The 23,614-nt window shown below is 59.5% G+C and overlaps 1 protein-coding gene across 1 annotated transcript in view; it reads right to left on the reverse strand.

Moving 5' to 3' along the window:
* The window catches only part of CAMTA1 (calmodulin binding transcription activator 1), an 821,930-nt gene that overhangs the window by 74,735 nt on the left and 723,581 nt on the right, over nt 1-23,614 (reverse strand). The window contains exons 11-15 of the mRNA XM_077763975.1: nt 14,994-15,054; nt 13,685-13,873; nt 11,773-13,616; nt 7,245-7,371; nt 2,089-2,223 (exon numbers count right to left, since the gene is read on the reverse strand). Of these exons, the coding sequence (XP_077620101.1) occupies nt 2,089-2,223; nt 7,245-7,371; nt 11,773-13,616; nt 13,685-13,873; nt 14,994-15,054 (2,356 nt within the window). The remainder of the gene's footprint in view (nt 1-2,088; nt 2,224-7,244; nt 7,372-11,772; nt 13,617-13,684; nt 13,874-14,993; nt 15,055-23,614) is intronic.

Consider the following 23,614-nt stretch of genomic DNA (forward strand, 5'->3'; position numbering starts at 1 on the left):
TCTTTCCGCGGATAAGGCACTTGCACTCGGTTAGGGACGGGGTCTTACGGTTCCTCCGCACTGGCCACCCCTCCCTTCCTATTACTTGGAAGGACGCCTGGTCGAGACCAAAGGGAGCCGGATTCCTGAGGTCTTGCTGGAGACCCTGATCTGTTCTCTGGGCTGGGGTGCGCCCACCACGTCCTTCCCCCAACTCATGTCATCTCTCTCGTATAATCTGCGGGGGGGCTGCAGGATGCTTATCTCAACCCGAGGCCTGTGGAGGTCAGAGCTCCAGGTCCCCTCAGGAGGGGGCTGCTGGGGGGCAAGTGTCCAGCTTGGTAGCAGGCTCATTGCCCAAGGGACCCGGGATGGCGTCCCGGGTGTGTCTGTAATGAAGCAAAGCCGATTGATTCCCCTTCCCCATGGTCGCTATCACAGCATCCTCCCTGGCAGTAACCCTCGGCTACAGCTCGCTCTCTGGTGTCCAGGGCACTGGCTGATGTTTCCTGCCTGGCGGAGACTTGGCCCTCTGAAGGGCTCGGTCTCCCAGGCAGGTCCTGCGTTCAGTCTGTCCTGGTGAGGTGCCCTGGTCACTCAGGGAGAGCCAGGACTCTGCAGGCTACTCTGTTCCATTTCCCATTTGTTCCGCAAAACTGAAACCGGATTTCCTGAACGGGAGCCCCTGGTCAGCCTGCCCTTCTCTGTTACATTCTGTAGGTCATCGTCACGGCTCTGGCTGGCCCCGGTCTTGCCCAGGGTGGCTGCCAAGGCCAGCTCGGTGCTCCCACGCAGCTACTGCCAGGGTGCAGATGCCCGCTGACCCAAAGCCACCCCTGGGAACAGCTCGGAGGGTTTGGTGGCCCCGGGTGGCCGCCAGATACCCAGTTGTTGCTGGAGCCGGGCTGGGACGAGGCTGAGATCTGCGCCTTGGGTGGCTCAGGAAGGCTGCCCGGGGCATGTGCCCAAGCCCAGAAACCCCCTGGCAGCCAGCAGCAAGGGGGTCTGCGAGGTGAGAGGGCAAAGGGCTGCTGTGCACAGGAGAGAGGTGCTTAAGGAAGCGACCCACACACACAGGGCCCAGGACCGGCTTGGGCAAGGCCCCCACCTCAGGCTGCTGGAGGGCTTCAGTGAGGACCCCAGAGATGGGCCCTTCTGCTGGCTGCCCTGATACTGATGTGTGTGCAGACATCCCTCCCCCTCCACCTGGGGGCAGAGCGCGGACGGCCAGTTCGGCTCCCCAGGCCAGTTCCGGGGCTTCTGCTGGGCATCCCAGGCTGGGGAGGGCCGCCTCTGATCTTAGCACCCCCACCTGTCTTTGGCAGCTCTTCTCTGCAGAGGCTTTGGTGCCAACACTCACTCATGTTCAAGGCCGGTGGCTCTCAGAGAGCCGTCTTTGGATAGCAAGTCCTGTCTCCTCCGTTTGAGCCCTTTGGGGCCCCCTGGCCCTCCACCCTCAGCCGTGAGGATGATTCCGGGCTTGTTTCTGATGCTCTACAGGGCACAGCTAAAGTAAAAACAGCCTAAAAGCAGGAGGTGTCAGGTGTTTGAGGGCTTTCCCTGAGGTTTGGTTTGTTATCCATAAAAAGCAAAAGCACTTAATACATAGCACATACCCCCCCCATCCCCCACTGCTGTCCCGTCCAGGCTTTGGATCATGAAAGGAGCCAAGCCTGAGCTCCCTCTGCCTAGCTGCCCACACTTCTTTCATCTCTAAGAGGCTTGGGGCTTGGTATGGCCTCCGGGGCTCTCCCTTCAAGGACATCCTAGAAATTGGCTTGGGGAGGGCGGCAGCAGAGGTTGGACACACCCCGCTGCTTGGGGTCTGTTCAGAGAAGGACCTTTTAGCAACCTGGGGGCTTGTCTGGCCACTCAGATCCTTTGGCGGGAGTGACAGCTGAAGGCCCAAACTCACACACTTCATTCTGTGTCAGGGGAAGAGATCAAGGTTAAGGGTTATGGGCAGGGACTCAGTTGGTCCTTCCGTGGTGGAGACTTTCACTCTAAGCAGAAGTAAGGGAGCCCAAATGCCTCTTCCGTTTTCCCTCCCTGTCCCCAAGTGCCCCTCTTCCGCAGCACCTGGCAAGGTGACCCGAGCGCTGTTCTTACCGTCCAATGACAGCCAGTCATGCTGGGAGGAAGGGAGCGTGGGCAAGGCCCGGGCTTTGTACTCAAACACCACTGAGTTGGAGATGATCTGGTTGTTGAAGGCAACTTGTAGGGTCACAAGACCAGTGTCATGGGCTGAAAGCAAAAGAAAGAGAGGTCAGGGAGAGGGGTGGGGATGGGCACCCTTCAACTTGACCCTGGAGCGCCCCCTCCCTGCTCCCCTTCACGGGGTGAATCGCAGCCTCTGCCTGCTCATTCCTCGAGGCCTGGATGTAGTGCTGCCTCTAGAACCTTCTCTGGACCCCAGACTTAGCCAGGAGCCCCGCGATCGCTGCTGTACCCGGGATCGGAATTGCCTGTTTGCTCTTCTGAAAGCTGGTGAGGGCAGGTACCGGGCACTGAGTGCAGACTTGCCGAGTGAATGAATGAAGGGTCCCCAACCCTGTCCCTGGGCTGCCTGACTTCTCCTCTATCCCATCCATCCTAGATGGGATCCAGGGACACCATTTGCTTTGGAGTCTTTGCGCTTATTTCTCCATTTCACCTTATCCCACAAGCTTTTCCTGAGGCACTTAGCATGACTTTCCAAGTATTTTCAGAACGTCCTCTGCCTCCCTGACTCTAGGCCCCCGGGTGCCAAGCTGCGAGTGCCAGTTTGAAGCCTGCACTTTCTCCAATGCCTACACGGTGGCCTTTGGGAAGACAGGCCCCTATGGGTCTCATTCACTGCTCTGTCCCTATCACAGGGCTTAATGCTTTTATTGGTTGTGTAACGACAGGGACATTCGTGCCATCGGCAAGAAGAGAGGCCACCCCTGGTGGAAACCTGCTTCATGTCTGGGGTTAAGGCTTTGCATGTCCTCTTGAAATCTGGGGGCTGCGGCCCACCGCAGGCTGCTCGGCCCCACCAGGTCTCGTCCCCCGGTAGACATCAGGGCTGTGTGCTCCCTGCCCTGCTTTTTTGGAACACCAGATACCAGTGCCCAGGGCCTCCCCAGGACAGATTTCCAGGGAGGACGCACACGGGGATCGTGTTACTGTTTGGGCTCTTGGTTTTCCGAAGCTTACAGACTCGAGAAAGCTGACCAAGTCAGCTGCTCCCCAGGGCAGAGTAAATGCAGACCTTACTTCCCAGGGGGAAACCAAGTCATTGACCTGTGACCTCTGTTCATCCCAGGTGTATGTATTATGCCACTGTCCCCAGAGCGGGGGTCTTCAGGAAGTCTCTGCCCAAGAGTGACCAGTGGGTTCCCCCCCTCTGCTTTCCACCCTGGGGTGGTCTCCCAGCTCCATACTATAAGCTGAACCAACTGGGTCCACGGAGGGTGGGGGTCCCAGAGGATCTCCTGTGGCGTCTCTCTGGACAAGGGGTTCCCAGTCAAGTCCAGAACCTCCTGAGGCCCTGATAGCATTCCCCAGGCCGACTTCCAAGTTCATGGTCACTCGTCTTCCCTGGAGATTTGCCTGGTTTACCAACAGGAAGCAAGGGCGGTCAGCACATACCCCATCTGAGCCCACTCAGCTCTGCACCCTTTAGCAAGCCACCTGGCCTCCCCCGGCACTGGGGCACCCAAAGCTCTGCTCTGGCCCAGGGGGCCCCTCCTCTCCAGCACCTCCGAGCACTGGTACAGCCTGCAGTGGTGCTGGAACGTGGCTGATTGAAAGCATCCCATCCTTCCCCAGAGAGACAGGACGGAGAAGACCCCTCACAGTCTCCTGGGTCCAGACCAGCAGCATGATATGCACACAGGCTATCACCTGGGATGTTTCCTTGGCCTTCTCTCTCTCCCTCATTGAGTCCATCAGCGAGTCCTGGTCCCTCCACTTCTCTCTGTCCCCACTGCCACCACTGTGGTCCAAGCCGCCATTGTCTCTTAGCCCCCTGCCAAGGGCAAGCACAGTGCACACACCGAGATCTACCTGTTCCTGCTTGGATGGGGCTGGGGGACCGCATTCCAAACCCCCCACGTGAAACTGGTGGGGATATGTTGCCCAGGGAGCTCTCCTCCTTAAGTCAGGAAAGGTCACCCCTCTGCCTGCTTCCTACGGTTTCCCTGTTTCTGTTCTTCCTCCCTACGATCTGTTCTCCCACACCCAGAATCATCTTTGAAAGACATAATTTAGATCACTTCCTTCACTACTTAAAACTAATGGCTTCCAACTGCAAGTAAAACCAAATCAAGCTGCTTCCCACGACCCGGAAGGATGGACATGGTTTGGTCCCTGCCATCTTCTCCAACTCTACCATGTTCTAGCATCCCCCACCCCCCACCCCCCCATATCCCTTTCCAACTTGTGTGGCTATTTCTTTGTCTCCCTGTTTCTTTTCGTCTCCTGCAGTAACGGAGCTCCTGTGTAAGCTCCGTGAGAGCTGGGCATGCTCTGTCCTGATCACGTCTTCATGCCCAGCGCCAAGGTCAGTACCTGGCATGTCTGGCATGGCCACCCAACCGCTTTGTGGAATGAATTGCTTCAAAACTCAGTGCACTTGCCCACTTCATTTTGAATTTCACCCTTTGCTTTTGGTGACCATCCAGGAACCCCGGGGGCGGGGGAGGGGGCTGTCCGGCCAAACAAGTCTTCTAGTTGTTGGCTGTGGCTGTCTCCTCCTGAGCCCGTGGCTTGTGCTTACAGGCCTCTGGGGCCTTGTTTCAGAGGACTCTGCCTCCAGCTGTTCCTTCTTCAGGATCAGCTCATTTCCCTGCTTCCTTAAAGACTCAGGGCAGAGGTCTCTGAGCAGCTAGTGTCACCCCCAGGGCAGTAGCTTGTTTGTATGACGGACTCCTCCCGGGCCTGACTGCCCCTTGGGGTCAGAGTTGGGCTAAGGGGCTGGGTCTTAAGCTTTACTCCATTCTAGATACGTACCAAGGCCTGGTGAGTGATTAGATGCATGAAGGAATACGTGCATACCTCCAGCACCCTCTTACAGGGTGCCATGTTTTAATTTGGGCCTTAATGCAGACATGTCCAAAAGAGAGTCTCTCTTTGCGGTTAGCTACAGACCAAAACGGTGTTCTAGCAGCAAGGCCTTGGCTCCCAGTCTCTGCCTGAGCCCGTGGCTTCTCGCCCCTTGGGTCCAAGATGTGCTACCTTAGAGGATCCTGAACCACTCAGATGCACTGTGACCGAGGCAGACTCTGCTGCCAGCCTTTGGGACCCAGCAGTGCTCAGGGACCAGGACAGCCACCTACCACGACATGGAACAGTGCTGATCCCCTCTCCCCCTTGAAACAGAAAGAGCTAATAAATAAGGCCTCGCTTGGGGAGCCCCTTCACGAATTGAGCCTGTGCACCAAGTGCTTTACAGACCTTCCTTCAGTTCTGCTCTTCTTTTTTTCAGCTGTAGAAATCGAGGCCCAGAGAGGTCAAGTGTTGAGCTAAAGTCGCCAGGTGGTGGCTGGCCGATCTGGGATGTGCTATGGTGCGACAGAGCCAGCACCCGGGATCCGCCAGGTCCTGGCCTGGGACACCATCCAGAGGGCATGCAAAGGCCAGTCTTTTCTGGGGAGGGGTCAGATAACCTAGGACAGGCAAGGTCTGGGTCCTCAGCCAGGCAAGGGCCAGGTACAGGAAGTGGCTTCTATTTATAGGCCAGGCAAGCCCTGTTCCAGCAGCAGGTGGTAAGTGGACAGTGTAATAACAGGCTGCCCTTCCCCCTCCCCCCCCCCAACCCCGGGTAGAGGTGGTGGGGGAGCGGTGGCTGCATTAGCCATGCAGCTCTGAGCTGTGACAGTCTGACCCAGCCCGGGCCAGCATCCTGATGGCTGTGCTCCAGACCAAGCAGGGCTGCTGGGATCAGAGGGCACTGAGGGGGTCCAGTAGGGAGAGACCACCTTGGGCACCATCCCTGGGATATTTGTGGTGAAGGAGGGGCTGGGTTCAGGGAGTGGGGTAGGGGAAGGCTGAGCAAGTGAACCCAGCCCTGGAGCCTTCTGCCCTGGCTGACTGCACAGGGAAAGGAGAGAGAGAAGGAAGAACGCTCCACGTGAACCCAGGAGCCCCAGGCTGGGGGGATGGTGTGGCGGGAGGCAGACAGCTGGGGTGGCCCAAGGCCCCTGTCGCCACTTCTCTCTCTAGCCTTAGGCCTCCACAGGGAGCACTCTGTCCTGTAGATCCCTTGGCTTCAGATAACAAGGTCTCTCTCTCTCTCTCTCTCTCTCTCTGTCTCTCTCTGCGGGGATTCACTGTCTGGAAACTGGACAGACCATCCCCGGAGCTCATGTCAGCCCAAAGGTCTTCCCAGCACCGGCACAAATGCCAGAAAACAGGAGCTCTAGAAACGGATTCCTTCAAAACACTGATCTCCTTCTTGTGATGTGCCAGCCACTTGCAGGCCCTGGGGCCACATGGTGACCAGGAAAGACACAGATCCTGACCACGTGGGGCCAGCAGGCCAGTGGGGAGATAGGTCATGGCCAGAGGTCAAGGAGTTGACCAGACAAGGGACGTCAAGCTCTGTAGATGACGATGAAGCCCTGAGCGAGGGACGGAGAAGGCCAGAGCCACAGGGAGGGCAGAGGGGCTCCTGCCCCTGAAACTGGAAGCAAATTATGCACCTGTGCCTTTTTCCAGACGTGGGGCAGGTGGCTTCACATTCTCAAGGGAGTCTGTGCAGATCATTCTCAGTTTGATATGCCCTCCCCTGCTGCCCGCCAGGCCTTCTCCATCCCTCTCTGACCTGCTCAGTGCCCTGGGGTCTGACCGTGCGGACCACACGGCCTGGACTCTCTCGTTCTCATCGTTTCTGGTTGGCGGGAGCTGCGGAAGGCACGGGCCAGAGGGGAGAGGGCTGCCTGGCTGCTCTGACCCCAGGGCCCCTCCACCTGCCCGGCTTTACCACCAGCTCGTGGACCCTTCCAGGTTGAGGGCGGCTCTGGCCTCCTGTTGTGGCCAGACCTGGGCGTGACAGCCCAGCCCATTGGTTGTCCAAACAGCCCCTCATCACGTTCACTTCAAAATCCCAGCTGAGCTACCTCGTACCCTTGTCTGTTACGAGCTCCATGAGCCTCAACAGATGACATTATCCTAGTGGATCTGGGACCCCTTCATCACAGCGGAGGAAACCGAGGCCCAGAGTGGTGCCATGACTTGCCCAGCGTCGCTCCCAGGCGGCCCCTGCATCGGCCCCTGCCTGGGCGGGGGCGCCGCCTCCTCACCTGGGCAGTAGCAGCGCAGAACCCCGGGCTGAATCAAGGACGCAGGCACTGAGATCTGGTCAAACAGGCAGCTGTAGTTATTGCTGGCTTCCTGCCATGGGCCTGTGATGAGAACCTTCACTCCTCCCTGAGGGAACAGAGAGGAGCAGAGAGGGCCATCAGCGGGCGGGACGGGGGGACGGGGACGCAGGCCTTCCAGGCTGCGCCGCTCCTGGGGGGCACACGGCGGTCTGCGCCCCCACCCCACGTGTTTGGTGAACATGCAGATTCCTGGATTCCAGTAAGCCCTGGCTTTTGGGAAGGAAGCACCGTGTCAGGACGGCAGCGGGAGGAGGGGCCNGGGGGCCAGCACTTCTGACCCCTGACCCTCCCCTATGTAACTTTCTAGGCAGAAGGGAGCACAGTTTTTCAAATCTCTTCAGTGTAGGGTGCATCTGAGAAGTGGCCAGGCAGGCAGGGAGCCCCGGGGGGAGCAGAGGGAGGGCTTTTTCGGTCATTTACTTGTGAACAGGTTTCAGGAGCTCCGAGCTTTGAAAACAGGCCTGATGTCAGGTTAGTGTCACCCCAGGGACAGGGAGTGCTGGTGGGGAAGCGAGGAGACCTCAGGATCCCCAGGGATGGTGGGGGTCGGGGTGGGTGGTTGGGGACAGAAAAGTGAGGGAGGAGGGCTCAGAGTTGGAGGGGTGAGAGACTGCCCTGAGCCAGAAAGGGGCTTAGCGCGGGCTGGGGGTGCTGGCCTCTCTGGCTCTCCCTGGGTGGGCCCCCCCAGGCTCTCACCGCTTTTCCCAGCAGGGGGCCAGGAACTGCGCAGGACAGGGTGGAGAGCGCCACCTAGTGTCCAGGCTGCGGAAGACTGCGCAGCATACCTCCTCCAGACTGGCGGTGGAGGGGGTGCTGGGTGCAGGCCTGAGGCTCCCAGCTCTCCCACTTCTGCCCCCCGCCAGCGAAGCACTGCCACGCAGTCACCAATTGTCGTGTGGACTCTCCTGGGCACTGGCCCCTCCCTGCCCGGAGGGACCCTGACATCAACACGAGGCTTACCCACGGGCTACCCACAATGCTCCCGGAACCCAGGCCTGGCCCAGGGGCAGCAGCAGCAGGCGGGGGCGTTTCCAGGGAGGAGGAGAGGGTGGCCCTCCCACAGCCCAGCACAGACGGGGCTCTCCTGCGTGGGCAGGCATTCCACCTGTGCTCTTGGGTGGGCGCGGCTGGTTCTGGAGAAGTCACTGTAATGCTAGGCAACCAAAGGCTGGGGGCGGTCGAGATAGCTCAGGCCCGGAGGCCAAAAGCCGGAGGCCTGCTCCTGCCCGTCAGTAGCTGTGTGTCCTCAGCCAAGTGGCCCAACCTCTCTGGTGGCCCTTCTGGCCTTGGTTCTGATCTACGGCTCCGTAGGGAGATCCGGAGCTCTGTCGGGTAGCAGGACGGGGGCCAGCACTCTCGGGCCCACGGGCTGGGGACTGGGGGCTGGGGGCTGGGTGCCGGCTGGGAGGCGTGCTGCCCGGCACAGGTAGAACCGCAGGCCAGCTCAGGGCAGGATCCTCCTTGGATCCTAGGAAGTGGAAGAGCAGTGGCTTCAACAAGCCACGGACGGTTACCATGTGAGAAAAAAGGAAAAAATAATAACCCCAATCAATAGCTGCTGGCATGAAGCTAGGGCCGCTATGAGGAACAAAGAACTGCAGCAATTACTGGAGAACATCAGGACCTTCTCCATGGAAACCGCTGTTGGATGGGCTCTGCATCCGGCAGTTCAGGGGGTGGTTCCCATGGCAACGCTCGCTGGGCTGCACACTCAGTGGGCTGTGACGCAGGCACCTGACGGCTCTAATTGCAGCTTTCTCCGCCTAGTGCGGCAAATTGTCAGCAGAGGAAGATGACGCAGAGGGTTTGGGGGAGGGGACAGGGTAGCAAATGCCATCTGAGGTCTGTGTGCCCTGGGAGTCCTGAGATAAAGGACCCAGATTTCTGCTGCACTCAGGGCAGATTGCACCTTCAATCTGTGTGTGTGTGTGTGTGTGTGTGTGTGTGTGTGTGTGTGTGTGTGTGTCTGTGTGTTGGCGACCAGCTGTGGCTGCAGGGGAAGAGGTGGGTCTGGGAGGTGGGAGGGAGGGATGCTCCCAGAAGAGACAGAAAGGGGGCCTGGCCTTAGCTTTCCTGCAGAGTGGATTTTAGAGCTGGGCCAGGGTGCCCACAGCCGTTTAGCTCAGCCTCACACTTACAGCCTAAAAAGGTCCCCAAGCCACATGTCTTGCTCCGTGCCTTGCTTGGCAGACAGCGGCTAGAACTGAACGCTTGGCACAGCTGGCAAGGGGGATGGGGTGAATGTGCCAGCCAGGGGGGCGGTGAGGGGGAGAGAAGGGTCAGAAGAGGGAGAAGTGCTGTCTCTTGAAGGGGGAACCCAGGAGGCGATGTCCCTTGGTGTGGACTGAGGACTGTGGCCGGGGAGTGAGTGGCTGGTGAGAGTGGCCTCTGCAGAGGCCTCACCGTGTGGCCACTGGGCTCCAAAGGGACCGGCTGGGTGGCCTCCGTGCATTTTCCAAATCAAATTGAACTTGAGGTGCTTGTGTTTCCTGGAAGCGTCGAGGGCTTCTGGAAAACCAGGGCTGGACGCTCCTTCTCGGAGGTGACCGGACCCACATTCTCTCCCGCTCCTGGGCTGCCCTCGCGTGGCAGGCTGCTGAACTGACTTTCCCTGAGGTACAGTGTGGGCACCTGCCGGTACTGGCTGCTGAACAGGGCACCGGGGCTGCTAATAGCCCTTCAGTCGCGGCCCCAGGCCCGTGGAGGGCGGGCTGCAGGCCTGGACACACACCTGCGCGCACAGGTCCAGGCCGGGGAAGAGGGCTCCTCTCCCCTCCCAACACGTTGTTGCAGGACCAGGGCTCCAGGCAGCCTTTAAGGGCCCTGAGGGCCAAATCTCCCAGGCCTAAGGCCTGCAGGGCCTCCAGGCCACCCCTCCCAGCCATTTGCAGAAGAGGAAACTGAGGCCCAGGGAGCCAGGTCTTCCAGCTGACCCCTTACCACATCGCCTCCCTGTCCCCCCGAGTTGCTTTCTTAAGCTCTGTGGGGGGCAGGCTGCTGGGCTGAGCTGACCTTTCCCCTGGGGTGGGGGGGTGACATGTGGCACCACTGAGCTCAGGTCTCCCCGACAAGGTCAAACTGAGCCAAACCAAGAGGAGTCCCGGTCAGAATCTTCCGGATCCTCCTCCTTGGGGGAGGAGCACATGGAGGGGGATGGAAGAGGCAGGTCCCGCCCCAGTCTTTAACTTGGTTAATGACCCAGTGAGGTAAGAGCTGTCATGGCCCATTTTAGAGACAAGAAAGGCAGTCACCTTGCCCAAGGTCACTGGCTAGTAAGCGTGGGGCACCCAGCCCCAGTAATCCTTCTGTCTGGGCCGGACTCCGCATCACCGCAGGGGGCCCTCAGGCCCGGGGTCTGTACCGTGCACAGGCTCCGGCCACCATTCCTGCACTTCCTGTCCCTGCAGAACCTTTTGTGGCATCTGTATTCCTCCCTCGATGCCTCGATGCCTCGTGGGAGTCTCTGTCTTTCAGGAGCGCCCTTCTCTCGGCGTACTGGACAGCAGCCCCCTAACCCTAGTGTCCGGGGACGTGGCAGTGGGACCAAGGAGCCGTGGGCAGCGCCTCCCAGAACGTGCCGATCTGGGCCCGGTGGTGACAGTGCCCCTCCCCTCTCCCCTAGCACCTGGCAGGTGGGCCCGGAGGAGTCAGGGAGCATGCCCCGGAGTGCAGCAGGGCATTAGGGAAAGCGCAGGCCACTCTGTCCCCTTCCCGGGCCATCCCACCTCGGAGAAAAAGCCAAGGTTTCTTCCTTCGACTCTGAGCCACTGCGGCAAGACCTGGGTTTTTTGGGGAGGTGGTTCTGGGCTTTGGAGCTGTGATTCTCAGTGTCAGGGGTCAGCCTGCAGGAACGGAGATGACCTGAGGGGGCAGTAGGCTGGGGGTGGGGGTGGGGCGGGGAGGGGGAAGGGAGGCCTCAGGTGGTGGGGGACCCCAGGTCATGTGACATGCTTTGAGGTTGTAGAGGCCGGATTCACCCGGGAACGTTTCACGGATGGCTCTCCGGCACTACACCAGTTTGATGGGAATTTGTTTATGTTTTGTTTTGTTTAGTGAAGCAAATCAAGTGTAATGGATACGGATGATCTATGGCGGTGCTTTCTGGACGTGTTTTGTTTCGTCTTAGCAGCCCTAGGAAATAATAAAGCCAAGCAAAACTGCAGGTGGAATCTCAGTCCACAAGCCAGGGTAGCAGCAGACTGTTACCCTGGCGGGAGCGGGGAAGACCACCTGGCCCCCAGGAGACCCTTGACCTTCAGGCTACTTTGCTTCAGTGAAGTCTGAGAGGCGCCGCTGGACAAAGGCCACCGGGACGGAGGAAGGGGACAGTTTTGTGTGGTCCACAGCTTCATCCAAAGGGCAGCTGCATGCAAATGAGCTCCCCTGAGCCTAAGGAGCCAGCGCGCTGGCGGGCGGGTGGGGGAGGCCACGGGCGGCGGCAGCTTACCTCCGGGTAAGACCACTCTGGGGAGTAGTCGGTCACCATGAACACCCGTCCGCTGTGCTGCAGCATCCCCAGGGTGCCCTGCGCCGGGGCGGCGGAGACCACCTCAGCCACGTGCATGTAGGCCATGGTGCCGGCCCCGCCCTCGGCACTGGTCAGCTGCAGGCTGCCCTGCTGGGGGCTGCAGCAGGGCATGCACATCTCCGCCTGGGCGAAGGGGGCGCGGGCCCCGTCTTCTGACTGGGAGAGCGCCGCGCCGTCCCCCGACACCAGCTGGTGCCCGTAGATGGTGCCGCCGCCCCCCTCCACGGAGATGAAGTCGTTGATCAGGTCGGAGAACTGGCCGCTGAAGGAGATGTCAAAGTGGTCCAGGCTGAGCTCCATGCTGGAGGTGTTGGTGAGGCCCGGCTGCGCCACCGGGTAGAGTCCCTGCACCACACCGCCTGGGAGCATGGGGACGCCGCCGGCACTGCGGATCACCCCGGTGGCCTCGGGCTGCAGGTAGTGCTCCGAGCTACAGGCCTGCAGCTCCCCAGACTTGATGAGGCCCTCGCCCCCTTCGGCCACCTGCGAGGTCTCCATGGTGACCTCCCCTTCCGCAGCCATGGCCTGGAAGTTGGCCTGGAACTGCATGAGGTGGAGGGAGGAGGCGGACTCTATCCGCGCCTCCACGTGGCCGCTGCAGGAGCTGGTTTGCGACGAGGCCTCCGTTTTCACCGTGGGCATCACAAAGGCGCCCCCGGAGTCGCTCAGGCTGCTGTGGGCGTTCTGCTCGATGGGGAGGGGCTTGCTGGCGTCCTGCAGGAAGAAGCTCGGGGAAGGGGTCTGGTGGACGTGGGGGCTGCGGCCCGTCTGGCTGAAGCTGGATGCGTAGTCCTTGTTGGAGTCTATTGCGCTGAAATCCATCTGCTCCAGGGTGGTGCTGGGACTCAGGCCCCCGCCCGACGGCAGGAGGCTGGAGCCGGCGCTCAGGGTGAGGGAGCTGGAGGCGGCGGCCGCCGAGGAGGAGTACGCTTCTTTGGCCATCTGCTGCTCGAAGGAGGTGTCCTCGGTCTTAATCTCCTTGGTGAGGACGGTGGTGAAGCTGAAGCCCCTCTCCACTGGTGGCGAGTGCCGCACGTTGGTGCTGACCATCTCCGCTTTCAGGCCTCCGCCCCCGTACGTCTGGCCCTGCTTTGGGTTATTGAGGAAACAGTCAGGGTCAAAGTTCATGGTGGTTTCTGGAATCTTCCGGCCACCGTCGAGGGTGGTGGAGAGGACCAGCTCTTCGGACACGTTGGTGGGGAGCATCGACAGGCTCTCCGAGCTGCCCGTGGTGGGGAAGGCGAACTTGTGGCCGTCAGAGCTCACGGCCAGGACGAGGCCCTGAGAAGCGTCGGGCGAGAGGAGGTGGTGGTTGGGGCCGGTGGTGGGGGACATGGTGTACACGGCCTCGTTGGTGACCTCGGACATGAACACCGTGGCGCTCTGGGACAAGCTCCCCATCACGGAGGCCACGGCCATGCTGGACACGCCCGTGACCACGGGGCTGTCCACCATGTCCGGGTCGCTGTTGAGCCCACTGCTGATGGACACAGGGGAGCTCTGGGTGGTGTCGGGGACCTCCACCTGGTTGGTGGACGAGACCTCCGTGCTGTTCTGGTGCAGCAGCACGGGCTTGGCCACCTTGCCGTTCCTCTTCTCGCGGCTCGAGCCCTTGCTGTGGCTGTGCTCGTGCTTGCCCTCGGACACGTCATTGTGCTGCACCTCCGAGTGGCTCCCGTACCCCCCTGTCCGCGGCTCTACCTTCGGCGAGATGATCCGGTGTTTGGCACTGTTGCACTTGTGGTGCACGCTACTGCCCGCCCCTGCGGAGACGAGAAGCACACCACGCACGCATGCGCGCGCACACGCACACACACATCCACGCACGCACATGCAAACACAGAGTCAGAGCCGGGGCCGCTGTGGATCGTGCCTCTCAGCAGCTGGGGGCCTGGCAGGCCACTGACCCCTGGGGGCTGGCTGTCACCCACACTCGGGGGCTCAGGGGCTCTCATGCGCCCTATGGAACCATCCTCCAGACCCGGGGTGGGGGGTGGTTCCCTGATGCGCTTTTCCAGTACTAATAATAGCGCCTCAGGACATAGGCGGTTGGGAAGGGGAAGGGCGGGGGAGTCTGTCATCCTCCAGGAAATCCCTTTCTGCCTTCAGAGACAAACACCATTTACTGAAACAGCTCTTGCTGGCCGGGGTTGGGGGTTCAGCCCAGAATGATGGCCGCGTCCCTCTCCCCTCCCCCAAACTGCCTGCCTTTTCAGGCTGTGCGGTGTTTCTTCACAGAGAGCAAGTGCACTCTCTCTGGATTAGCTCTCAGACCCCAGGACCAAAGAGGGCTCTAGACTTCGCTCCAGAGGCAGAAAGGTATCTGCCCCCCTCCCCCGTTTGGCCAGCCCGGTGCGCCCTCAGCTCTTTGCGGGTCAAAATCCCTCTAACCCAAGCAAAGACAGTGGCAGGGAGGGACAAGCTCTAGGCGAGGGTCTAGACTCCGGCCAGTCTCCCCCGGGCTCTGCACTCAGCGGCCAGGTCGGCTCTTCTCTCTTCCCTCCTCTCTGCCGTTATTTTCATTCTAGCTGATAAGGGTCACTTCGTTTTTGATAAAAGGGTGACTTCTCCCCCGAGCCTATTACAGCCTGGCCACCATTATTCCTAAATGCACGAAGACTTCTCAGGAAAGTGACATGACCCTCTAATGGAAATATCTAATTAAGGCAGAGAAGGAAATGGAGAAGGCACATTCCTGAGAGCAAATACCATTATCAGAAAAACAAGGCACATTAGGACAGGGAGTGCGGGACACTTTATATCCTTGGAGGGGACAGAGGTTAAGGAAAGAGGTTTAGCTTGAGTGGCACCGTTGATTCAGGGCTGACCTCCCGGAAAAGCCTGTGCCAGCCCTGTGCCCAGGCCCCTGGGCTTCCTGCCGACGATACCCAAGATGGTGGGGCCCGGAGGGCACCTGCTGTGTGTCCATGAGGCCTGGAGCCCCACCCCCATGCGCTCTGCCCCCATTCCTAGAGGGACCTGCCTCTCTGGAAACTGCTCTCTGCTGCCCCAAGTGGGCAGGACGACTGTGAGTCTGTCCTGGGTGCCTCCGGCACTGTCCCCCACCCTCCACCCCGCTCCTGGCTGTCCCCGCCCCGCTCACTGGACATCCAGGCTGCCCCTGAGGAGGAGAGCCTTACCCACTGCCTGCAGAGCCCCCTCTGCCCCGCTGNTTGCTGCAGGTCCACTTGATGCCGTGGACTGCGGGGAGAGAGAGGCAGAGGGGCGGTCAGAGGTCACGGGGTGCATGGGCAGGGCCTGGGAGGGGTGGGACCTGGGTCCTCCCAGAGCATAGCCCCCTCTCTGCTGGGAGGCTGGCTGTAGGGGTGAAGTGATACACATGGGGGGAGGAGGGAGAGCCAGGCTGCCCTATGAGACTCCCACTCTTGCTGGGAGCTCTGTGTTCTTCTTCTGCCTCCCCTCCTCCCTTCCCTGCGGTGCAGCCTGGGGAGTGGACCCCCTAGAGATTTGCTTCTGCTTTCCCCAAGTCCAAGTGCACCAAAGTGGCTCTTCAAGGGAGGGAGGAGCAGGCCTCTGAGGCCCCCCCCCCCAGCTGCAGGGAATGGAGATTGGGAGAGGACATGGGGGCCGCGTGCTGGGCTGGACACCCCACCCTGGAGGGGAGCTTCTGATTCTTCTCACGGGACTTCTTGGCCTCCAGGAGGCAGGACTGAAGGGCCCACGTGACCCAGACAGCAGATGCCCACTGATGACCAGCCAGCTGGACGGCCAGTCCTGGAACTCTGTGTCCCTGCCATCCGGGTGGGTCTACAGAATGACTGAGGGTAGAGCCCACCCTGAGCGCCTGCCTGGCAGGAGAGGGGCCGAAAGTCTGAAATACACTGACTTGACATCGGGGCCTGTGGACTGATGGATTTCACACCCGCTTGCTCCACGGTCTCAGCAGACCCGGCTGAGAGACAGCCCATCTCTCTCTGGTGGCTGGTGGTGGGCCAGGGCCCTGTAGCCCTGGGGGTGGAGCCAGGGTCCCCCGCCCTCTCAGAGGGACCTGGCTCCCCGTGAAACAGGGAGAGTGGGAGCTGGTGCTCCGGGAAGAGGAGCAGGGCGGGGTCATGCTGGGCAAAGACAATTTCCTTTCTCCGCTGGTGGAGCCTCTCTCACACGGAGTCCACGGGAAGAATGGCCACAGCACCCAGCGTCTGCTGTGGCTCTGAGGCTCTGGGAGGTAGAGGGTCTACACAGATAGTAGGAGCTGGGTCAGATTCAGATCTGGATTTGAGTCCAGGTTTCAGTCTTGCTGTGTGAATTTGGTCAAGTCACTAAACCTGTCTGAGCCTCGGTTTCCTCACCTGTAAAATGGGACCAGAATAGTGTGTGCCTCATGGGGTGGCCAGGAGGACAGCGCATCCACCTGCCTGGCACTGTCATCCTGACCCCTAATGGGGATGATTGGGGTGACAGCGCGCGACGCCGGCCTCATCCCACGGCATCCCAGGCACTGCCCGAGGCCCCTGGGAACTGGGCTCGGGGGAGGAAGCTGCCAGCCGTGACAGCCGCCGGTGGCTCTGCCCTGCAGAGAACTCCACGGCCGCCGTTCCTCGTCAGCACCTGTATGTAGGGCTCCAGTCGTTTTCCAGAGAAAACCTCTCGCGTGGGCTCTGATGTGCTGGGAACGCTGCTAGGCGTGGTTTCCCTTGTCGGTGCACCTGCACCAGGTGTTTGTCTGGTTCTGATGAGGCCCGCGGCCCTGCTCCCAGGGGGCCCTGGATTCCGGCGGGTCATCACGCAGGGATGGGATCTTGCTGAGTGGCTTCTGTCCCTGAGCCAGCTGAGCTGCCTGGAGGTGAGGTCCTGGGGGCCTGTTCAGAGCGCTGCGTGATGGACGCGTGCAGGGGGGCAGCGCTGGGGTTTCCGGCCCACCTCTCGCCACCTCGGGATCCCTCGGGGAGCTCTCCGGCCGCCCCAGGAGGCCTGGAGTCCTGCAGGCTCAGGCCCCACCTTGTCCCCCGGCAGCCGAAAGGGAAGGCCCAGGCCAGGGCCCTGCAGACCTCGTTACAGCTGTGGACCCTTTTCTCAAATAACCCCCTGCCTGGAAGTCCAGTATGGAAGACGGATAACAGCAGAAGGAGCCTGGTCAAGGCGGGGGTGAAGGCCAGGGTCCACTGCCCCAGCCTCATGCCTGGGACTTCTTGGCTTAGGACCTTTTCCAGACTTCTCATTTTATAGAGAGGAGAGCAGAGGTTGGGGTGTGGGGTGGGCAGAGCATGTCCTGACCCCTGCCCCAGCCCAGAGATTACGATTTCCTTCGTTTTTTTTAATTAAAAAAAATTTTTTTTAATGTTTTTAAATTTATTTTTGAGAGAGAGAGAGAGAGAGAGACAGTGTAAGTGGGGGAGGGGCAAAGGGAGACAGAATCTGAAGCAGCTCCAGGCCCTGAGCTGTCAGCACAGAGCCCGACGCGGGGCTCGAACCCACTAACAGTGAGATCATGACCTGAGCCACCTGAGCTGAAGTTGGACACTTAAGTGACTGAGCCCCCAGGTGCCCTGCCAGGCGTTTTTTATTTTTTTATTTTTATTTTTTTGAGACAGAGAGAGACAGCATGAGCACGGGAGGGGCAGAGAGAGAGGGAGACACAGGATCCAAAACAGGCTCTGAGCTGTCAGCACAGAGCCCGCCGACGCGGGGCGCGAACCCACGAACCGCGAGATCATGGCCCGAGCCGAAGTCGGACGCCCAACCGACCGAGCCCCCCCGGTGCCCCCTGCCAGGCGTTTTTTAAAGCTCCCAGGAGTTCCTCACGAGAAGTCAGGATGGTGAACACACAGCTCTGTCCTCAGCCTGAATTTTGCAGGTACTGCAAGTCTGGGAAGGAGTAGAAGACCCTTCAGAGCCCAGCATGGCCGCTCCCACCCGCAGGGGACTCTGAGCAGATGCTCGCTGCGAAGGCAGACCAAGGTGTTCTCAGGAGAAACCGCACCTGGGTCTGAACTTGGCTCTCTGGAGAGATGAGCTGTAAGGCACCCCCACAGGGCAGCCCGGCTCTGGCTTCTGGCTGCGTAGCCACTCCTTGCCCAAAGGTCTGGGTCTTGGGGCGGGTGGGCTGTTTTACCCCTTGAGCGGCAGGAGCCCCTGCTGGAGTCTTCTGGCCTTTCCACCAGAGCCCGCTCTGCAGCGGGGCCGCCCGTTCCAGCGGTCCTGCCCAGCCCTGCCTGGCAGGCGCACTTAACGGCATTCTTTTTGCCTCTTCCTCTCCTCCTTCTGTTGTTAAGGTTATAAAATGAAAACCCAGTGAAGGGTGACAGATTGCAAGCAGAGAATTTCTGGATGCTTAATGCAAATTGCCTACTGTCTTGGCACATTCAATATGCAGATTGCGTCCCTCCCCCTCCCGTGGGGGAGGGGAGAGAAGCCCCCTCCTCCAAGCTGGTGAGTTGTTAGTACTGAATATCAAATACTATCAAGACGGCTTTTAACATGTCATGCTCTGCTTCCCGACACGTAATGAATCAGCGGGAAAGGAGATTTCTTTGGGAAAAGAACGTTTTACGAAGGGAAGGTTAATGAACACGTGCGCTGGCCTTCTATCCCCAGCCACTCCCTCTTTGCAAAAGCAGCAAAAAGGAAACTGCATTAAAAACACACTTGATTAAATGTAAGGTCATTACGGGGGTGGGGGAGGTGCACAGAAGGAGAAAAGGGAATTCCCAGAAAAAGAATTTCCTGGTGGCTCTGGGTCACGTTTGTCCCCTTGGCGGAGGGCACTGCGCTCCTAATTCCCCAGCCATCAACCGTCCGTCCATCTGCAGGCGCCTCAAGTGGGAGGAGCCCAGCTTGTGCAGAGTCCCAGGGAGCAGGGCCTCCCTAGGGCAACCCATGCACAACCCTGGGGGTGGTCCCAGGAAGGCTGGGCAGGGGGAGGTACCACTGGGGGAGAAGGCAGGTGTGGGTGGGCCAAGCCCAGAGTGGCCAGGAGGGCCAGGCTTTCCACTGGAACCGGGGTATTCAGGGTGCTCCTGGGGGTTCCCTAGAAGTCCCATCACTGCCCTGGGGCCGGCCACGGGCTCTGGCCAGGCTGCCCCCAGCATGCCCTGCCTAAGGACTGGCCTGCAGAGCGGGTGCCGGAGTGCTGTCACAGGGCCCCCAGCCCCTTCCAGCACTGACCTGGGATGTATTCAACACTTACCCTAATTACCCCTGCGGCTAGGCAGCTACAATCCCACTAATATGAATAATCAAAATGACATCAATGACAACAGCATGTGGCCAAGCTTTGGAGAGTATCTCCTGATGAACAATTTACCCAAGAGGTGGCGAACCACCGGGAAGAGAGTCATCGGGATCTGGGAGAGGGGGCTGGGGATGGGGTGGGGGCTCGCGGCCACATGGGGCTGGTGGCCAGCCTTGGCCTTGTGGGTCATGGTTGCTCCGGTCCAGCCTTGGGGGTGGGAGGTGGGGCGGAACTTTGGCGAGGCCTGTCACACCCTATATGGACAGAACTGTGTGCCTCCAAATTCTTAGGTTGAAGCCCTAACCCCAACATGACTGTGTTTGGAGACAGGGCCTTTCAGGAGGTCACTGGGGTGCAATGAGGTGATAAGACTGGGGACCCGACCTGATAGGACTCATGTCCTTGTAAGAAGGAGAGACACCAGGCGTGTGTGTGCACACCGCCAAGGCCATGTGAGGGCACACAGAGGGACAGCCGTCTGCAAGCCAGGAGGAGAGGCCTCACCACAAACCAACCCCACTGACACCTTGATCTTGGACTTCAGCTTCCAAACTTCGAGGAAATTAACGTCCATGGTCGAATCTCCCCGGTCTGTGGTGTTCTGTTGTGGAAGCCCCAGGAGAGACCCATCCTGCCCTGTGTGCTGCACACTTTGTGTGTGTGTGTGTGTGTGCTCGTGTGTGTGTGCACGTTCAAGAGGCCCTGAAATCAGGGACTTTCCAGAAACTGGCACTGTGCTAGGTTCTGTATATGTTGACTACATTGCGAAAAGACGTGAGTAACCACGTTACCTGCCCCCTCTGGAGCATTAATGTGGACAGGGCATGGGGCAGCGGGTGTCAGGCTGTGGTCCCAGAAGCAGCCTGACCACCTGGGATTCTGTTAGAAATGCTCATCCCCAGGCCCTACGCAGACCTATCGAATGAGAAATTCTGCCGACGAGGCTCAGATCTGGGTCCTAACAAGCCCCCCAGGGGATTCGATGGTGACTCAGGTGTGAGGCTCACTGGTCCAGAGATTATGTCTCTAATCCCTCAACAATCCTTTGAGGAAGAATTCTCATCCCATTTCATGAACATGAGGACCAAGACAGGAAAGTTACATGACTTGTCCAAGGTCACGCAGCAGATAAGGGAGGGTGGGGAGGGCTTGCAGAGTCTAGCTCTTCCCATTGAGCCACCTGCCCGCTTCACCAGCCCGCATCCTTTCAGGGACCAAAGAACGGCTAGAAGGTTTAATCAGTGGGCGGAGGAGGGAGAGCTACTCTTTAGGAGACTGAACTTTCCTTCCACTCACACCTGGACTCATTTCATTTCTTAGGGACGGGGTGTCCAATTCCCCAAGTGGTGACCATGCAGGAGACCCTGGGACCCGGGGCTGGGCCAGGTGCGGTCTTCCAGCCTGCTGCCTGTCCTGGCTGTGGAGGGGCCAGGCGGGCACCCGGGCAAGGCCATCAAGCCATCAAGCCAGGGCAGGAAGTGGGAGGCGGGACTTGCCATGGACCTGCTCTTAGATTGGATGCCAGCAAGAGAGGGAGGGGGTCTGGTGTAAGGAGCCCGTCCCTGCATCTACACCTGGGCTGGCTGGGTCCCCAGAGGCCTGCTTGGCCTGGGTTCTCTTGGCACACTGGGGTATGTTTCGGGGAAATTTCTAAGGAAGACAGGAACTCAAAGAAAGACTCCTCCAGAGAATGTGGGATTTGTGGGGACAGTGATTGGGTCTGAGACTGGGGATCCTTGCCTGAATTTCCAGTTATTGGGGGTGGGGTAGGGAGGGGACCCACTGATTTATAGACCGGGCGTCCCAGGGGTGTCTGCAGAAGCCACAGATGGCCATTCCCGCCAAGGCTACCCTAAGCAGCAGTGGAACCTGGGGAAGGGCAGAGCGAACCATTGAGCTCCATGCCCCGGCTAGCCGTATAGAAAGAAGAGCCTGTTGGGGGCAGGTAGGGACGCGCTGGCCTGGGACTGGGGGGCTCCAGCTGCTTTCCTCACATACAGGTGCTCTTGGGAGGATCTTCAATTTCTCGTGGCCTCAGTTTCCTCACGTGTAAGCGGTATGCTTTGCCTGACTGCATGTCATTGTTCCCCAAGGGACCTTAGAGACAGGTAAGTGAGACCCGCACCCAGGACTCAGATTTGATGGTGTCAATAGGAGCTCTGAGGCAGGCCAGGGCGGGGGACCCTGAGGCCCCCTTTCTGCTCTGAAACCTCATGCCCGGAACGCTTTGGAGAGGAGCTGGACAGAGTCAGAAACGAGAACTCGGAAAGCCCCCGCCCCCCCTTACCCCATAGTGGCTCCAGGAGCTGGTGAGAGCTAGCCGCCTGTCCCCGTGTGCTCTGTGGGGCCCAAGCTTCTAGAGGTGTGACGGGGCAGGCTGGCTGGAGCTTGGGCCACTAGAGTGACCGCACAGGCTGTGCCTGTGGGGCCGACATGTATTTCCTGGGGCTGTGGCATACAGGCAACAAAGATAATCACACCCCCTCACCGAACAAAGACCTGCAGAGGGTTTCTTCCTCCTTCCTCCTTCCCCCCAGGACTGGGCTCATCTGATGCTCCTGCCCAGGTACTCAACACTCAGTAAAGACCCATAAGGAGGGTGGCCGTTTAGCCTGCTGTCCAGACGGGTCACCTTGGAGGCTGCTGGGGTCCTGGGGCAACTGGCTGCACAGTGGTATAAACCGGGCCGTGTGGCCAACATACTTAGGAGCCACGTGACGGAGGCCGGCGGGAGGGAGCCTGCCACGTGCCTCTGGCGTGAATGATCCCCTTTGGATTCATGCAAGTTGTTGACACTGAGGCTGTTTCCATGGCAACAAGGTCAGTGGCTCTGAGAGTTTCATCTCGACTGTGTTCTTGTTGACAGGAATAAAGGCCCCGCTTCTGATTTCTGGGTCCAACTGGATAAAATGCTCATTAGACTTGACTTCTCATATCCAGACACCCACATGCTGTTCCGCGTCCCCATCTCGCCCTCAGCTCTGGTCTACTGGTCCTGAGGACACTTCCAGAATCTCACTGGGAGGAGGGCAGGGGCTGAGCAGGGACAGGACGGTGTGTGCATGCAGGGATGCAAGCGCCGAGTCCCCAGTGAGCTGGTGATTCCTGGTTCTGGAAGGCTGGGGGCGTGGGGCATCAGAAACCCTCCTCTTTTGTCTTCTAGGGAGGGGGGTTTGTTCCAAGCCGTGGAGAAGGGTGGGGTCTGAGACTGTAACAAGTCTTCCCGGTGGGAGGGGCCGGGAGCCGGTCGGAGCTGTCCAGGCCACGTAGGGACGGGCTCCCTGAGCACTTGGACTCCCAGGCAACGTCCAACCTCCCATGGGCCCCTGCGACCCAACAGGTGGCCTGGGCTGAGTGTTTCCCTGCTAAGCGGGTCCAGGAGGCAGCACAGAGGAGCTGGTTGGAGGCTCTCAGAATCTCTTGATTGGCCAAGTGGCACTGGCACCGAGGCAGGGACTCCTTTGTGTCCCGCTAAGAGCGTGAACGTGGCCTGCTGGCCAGGTTGTGTATTGATGTCGAAGCCAAGCTGCTGGGAGAGAAGATCCAGCAGTTGTCCCACAACCAGGGAGCCAAGTGGGCTCTGGAATCTTCTTCCCCCTGTTCAGGGTTAAGCACAGACCGTCTCCCAAGGTTCCACTCTGGAAGAAGTGACCACCTGTCTGAGCAGCGCCCTCCTCCAGGCCACTGGCAGTGGGGGGTGGGGACCACGTGGGATTCCAGATGGCTGCCATCTTGCTTCCTTCGAGACCCTGGGCTTATAAGGATCCTGGAATCAGATGCCCCCTCCCCGTGTCTGGAGGTGGTAACTCCACGCAGGACGGCAGGTGCTACTCAAAGGGTAGCTGCCTGCTGGCTCCTAACTGTGTGGACCAGAACCATCGAGATTCAAAGGGAAGCTGAAAATCTGGAGATTTTAATATTGGCAATGAATTCTAAGTTTAACAAAACCACCCCCCAGCACTGAGCAAGGCTCTGTCGGCTCAGGGTGGTATCCGGACACTGGATGCGGGTGGGGCTGCTGTGTCCTCAACAGGGGTACAGGGATACATTCCATCTCCAAGCACATGGAGTCAGGGGATGGTTACACAGAGCCAGGGTTCTGCAGGGGTGCGAGGCGCTCAGGCAGCCAGGGAGAGGCAGGAAATCAAAAGAAGTATTTCTCTTTCAGTTTTCCTACTTGGGGGCCCGCATCAGCTAAACACAATTTAGCCTGAGGGAGAGAGGCACATTTGCAAAACAAGCTCAGATCCTCTGAGCGGAGCAGGGAAAGGAAGCAAACCCCAACCAACTTGCCTTTGATGCCCACTGTCAGCTGTCCCCTGTCCCGGGGTGGGAGATGCCTGGAAGGCTGAGCTGGCAGAAGCTGGGGACACAAGGGGACCCCCTCTGCTCGCTCCCCGTGCTGGTAGCTCCTAACCAAAGGAACAAGCAAAATGGGCAGGAAAATCTTCTCCAGGCCCTTCTGCACTGTCTTCAGCTCCCCCAGTGACTCCAAATCTTGTGGACCCAGGCAGGGAGCAGGGCAGAACTTTCCAGATCTCACAGTTCCATCCACTGATGAGTGTCCCT

The sequence above is a fragment of the Crocuta crocuta genome, unplaced genomic scaffold (genome assembly GCF_008692635.1).
Source record: "Crocuta crocuta isolate KB4526 unplaced genomic scaffold, BGI_CrCroc_1.0 scaffold13, whole genome shotgun sequence".
Classification (NCBI taxonomy): Eukaryota; Metazoa; Chordata; class Mammalia; order Carnivora; family Hyaenidae; genus Crocuta; species Crocuta crocuta.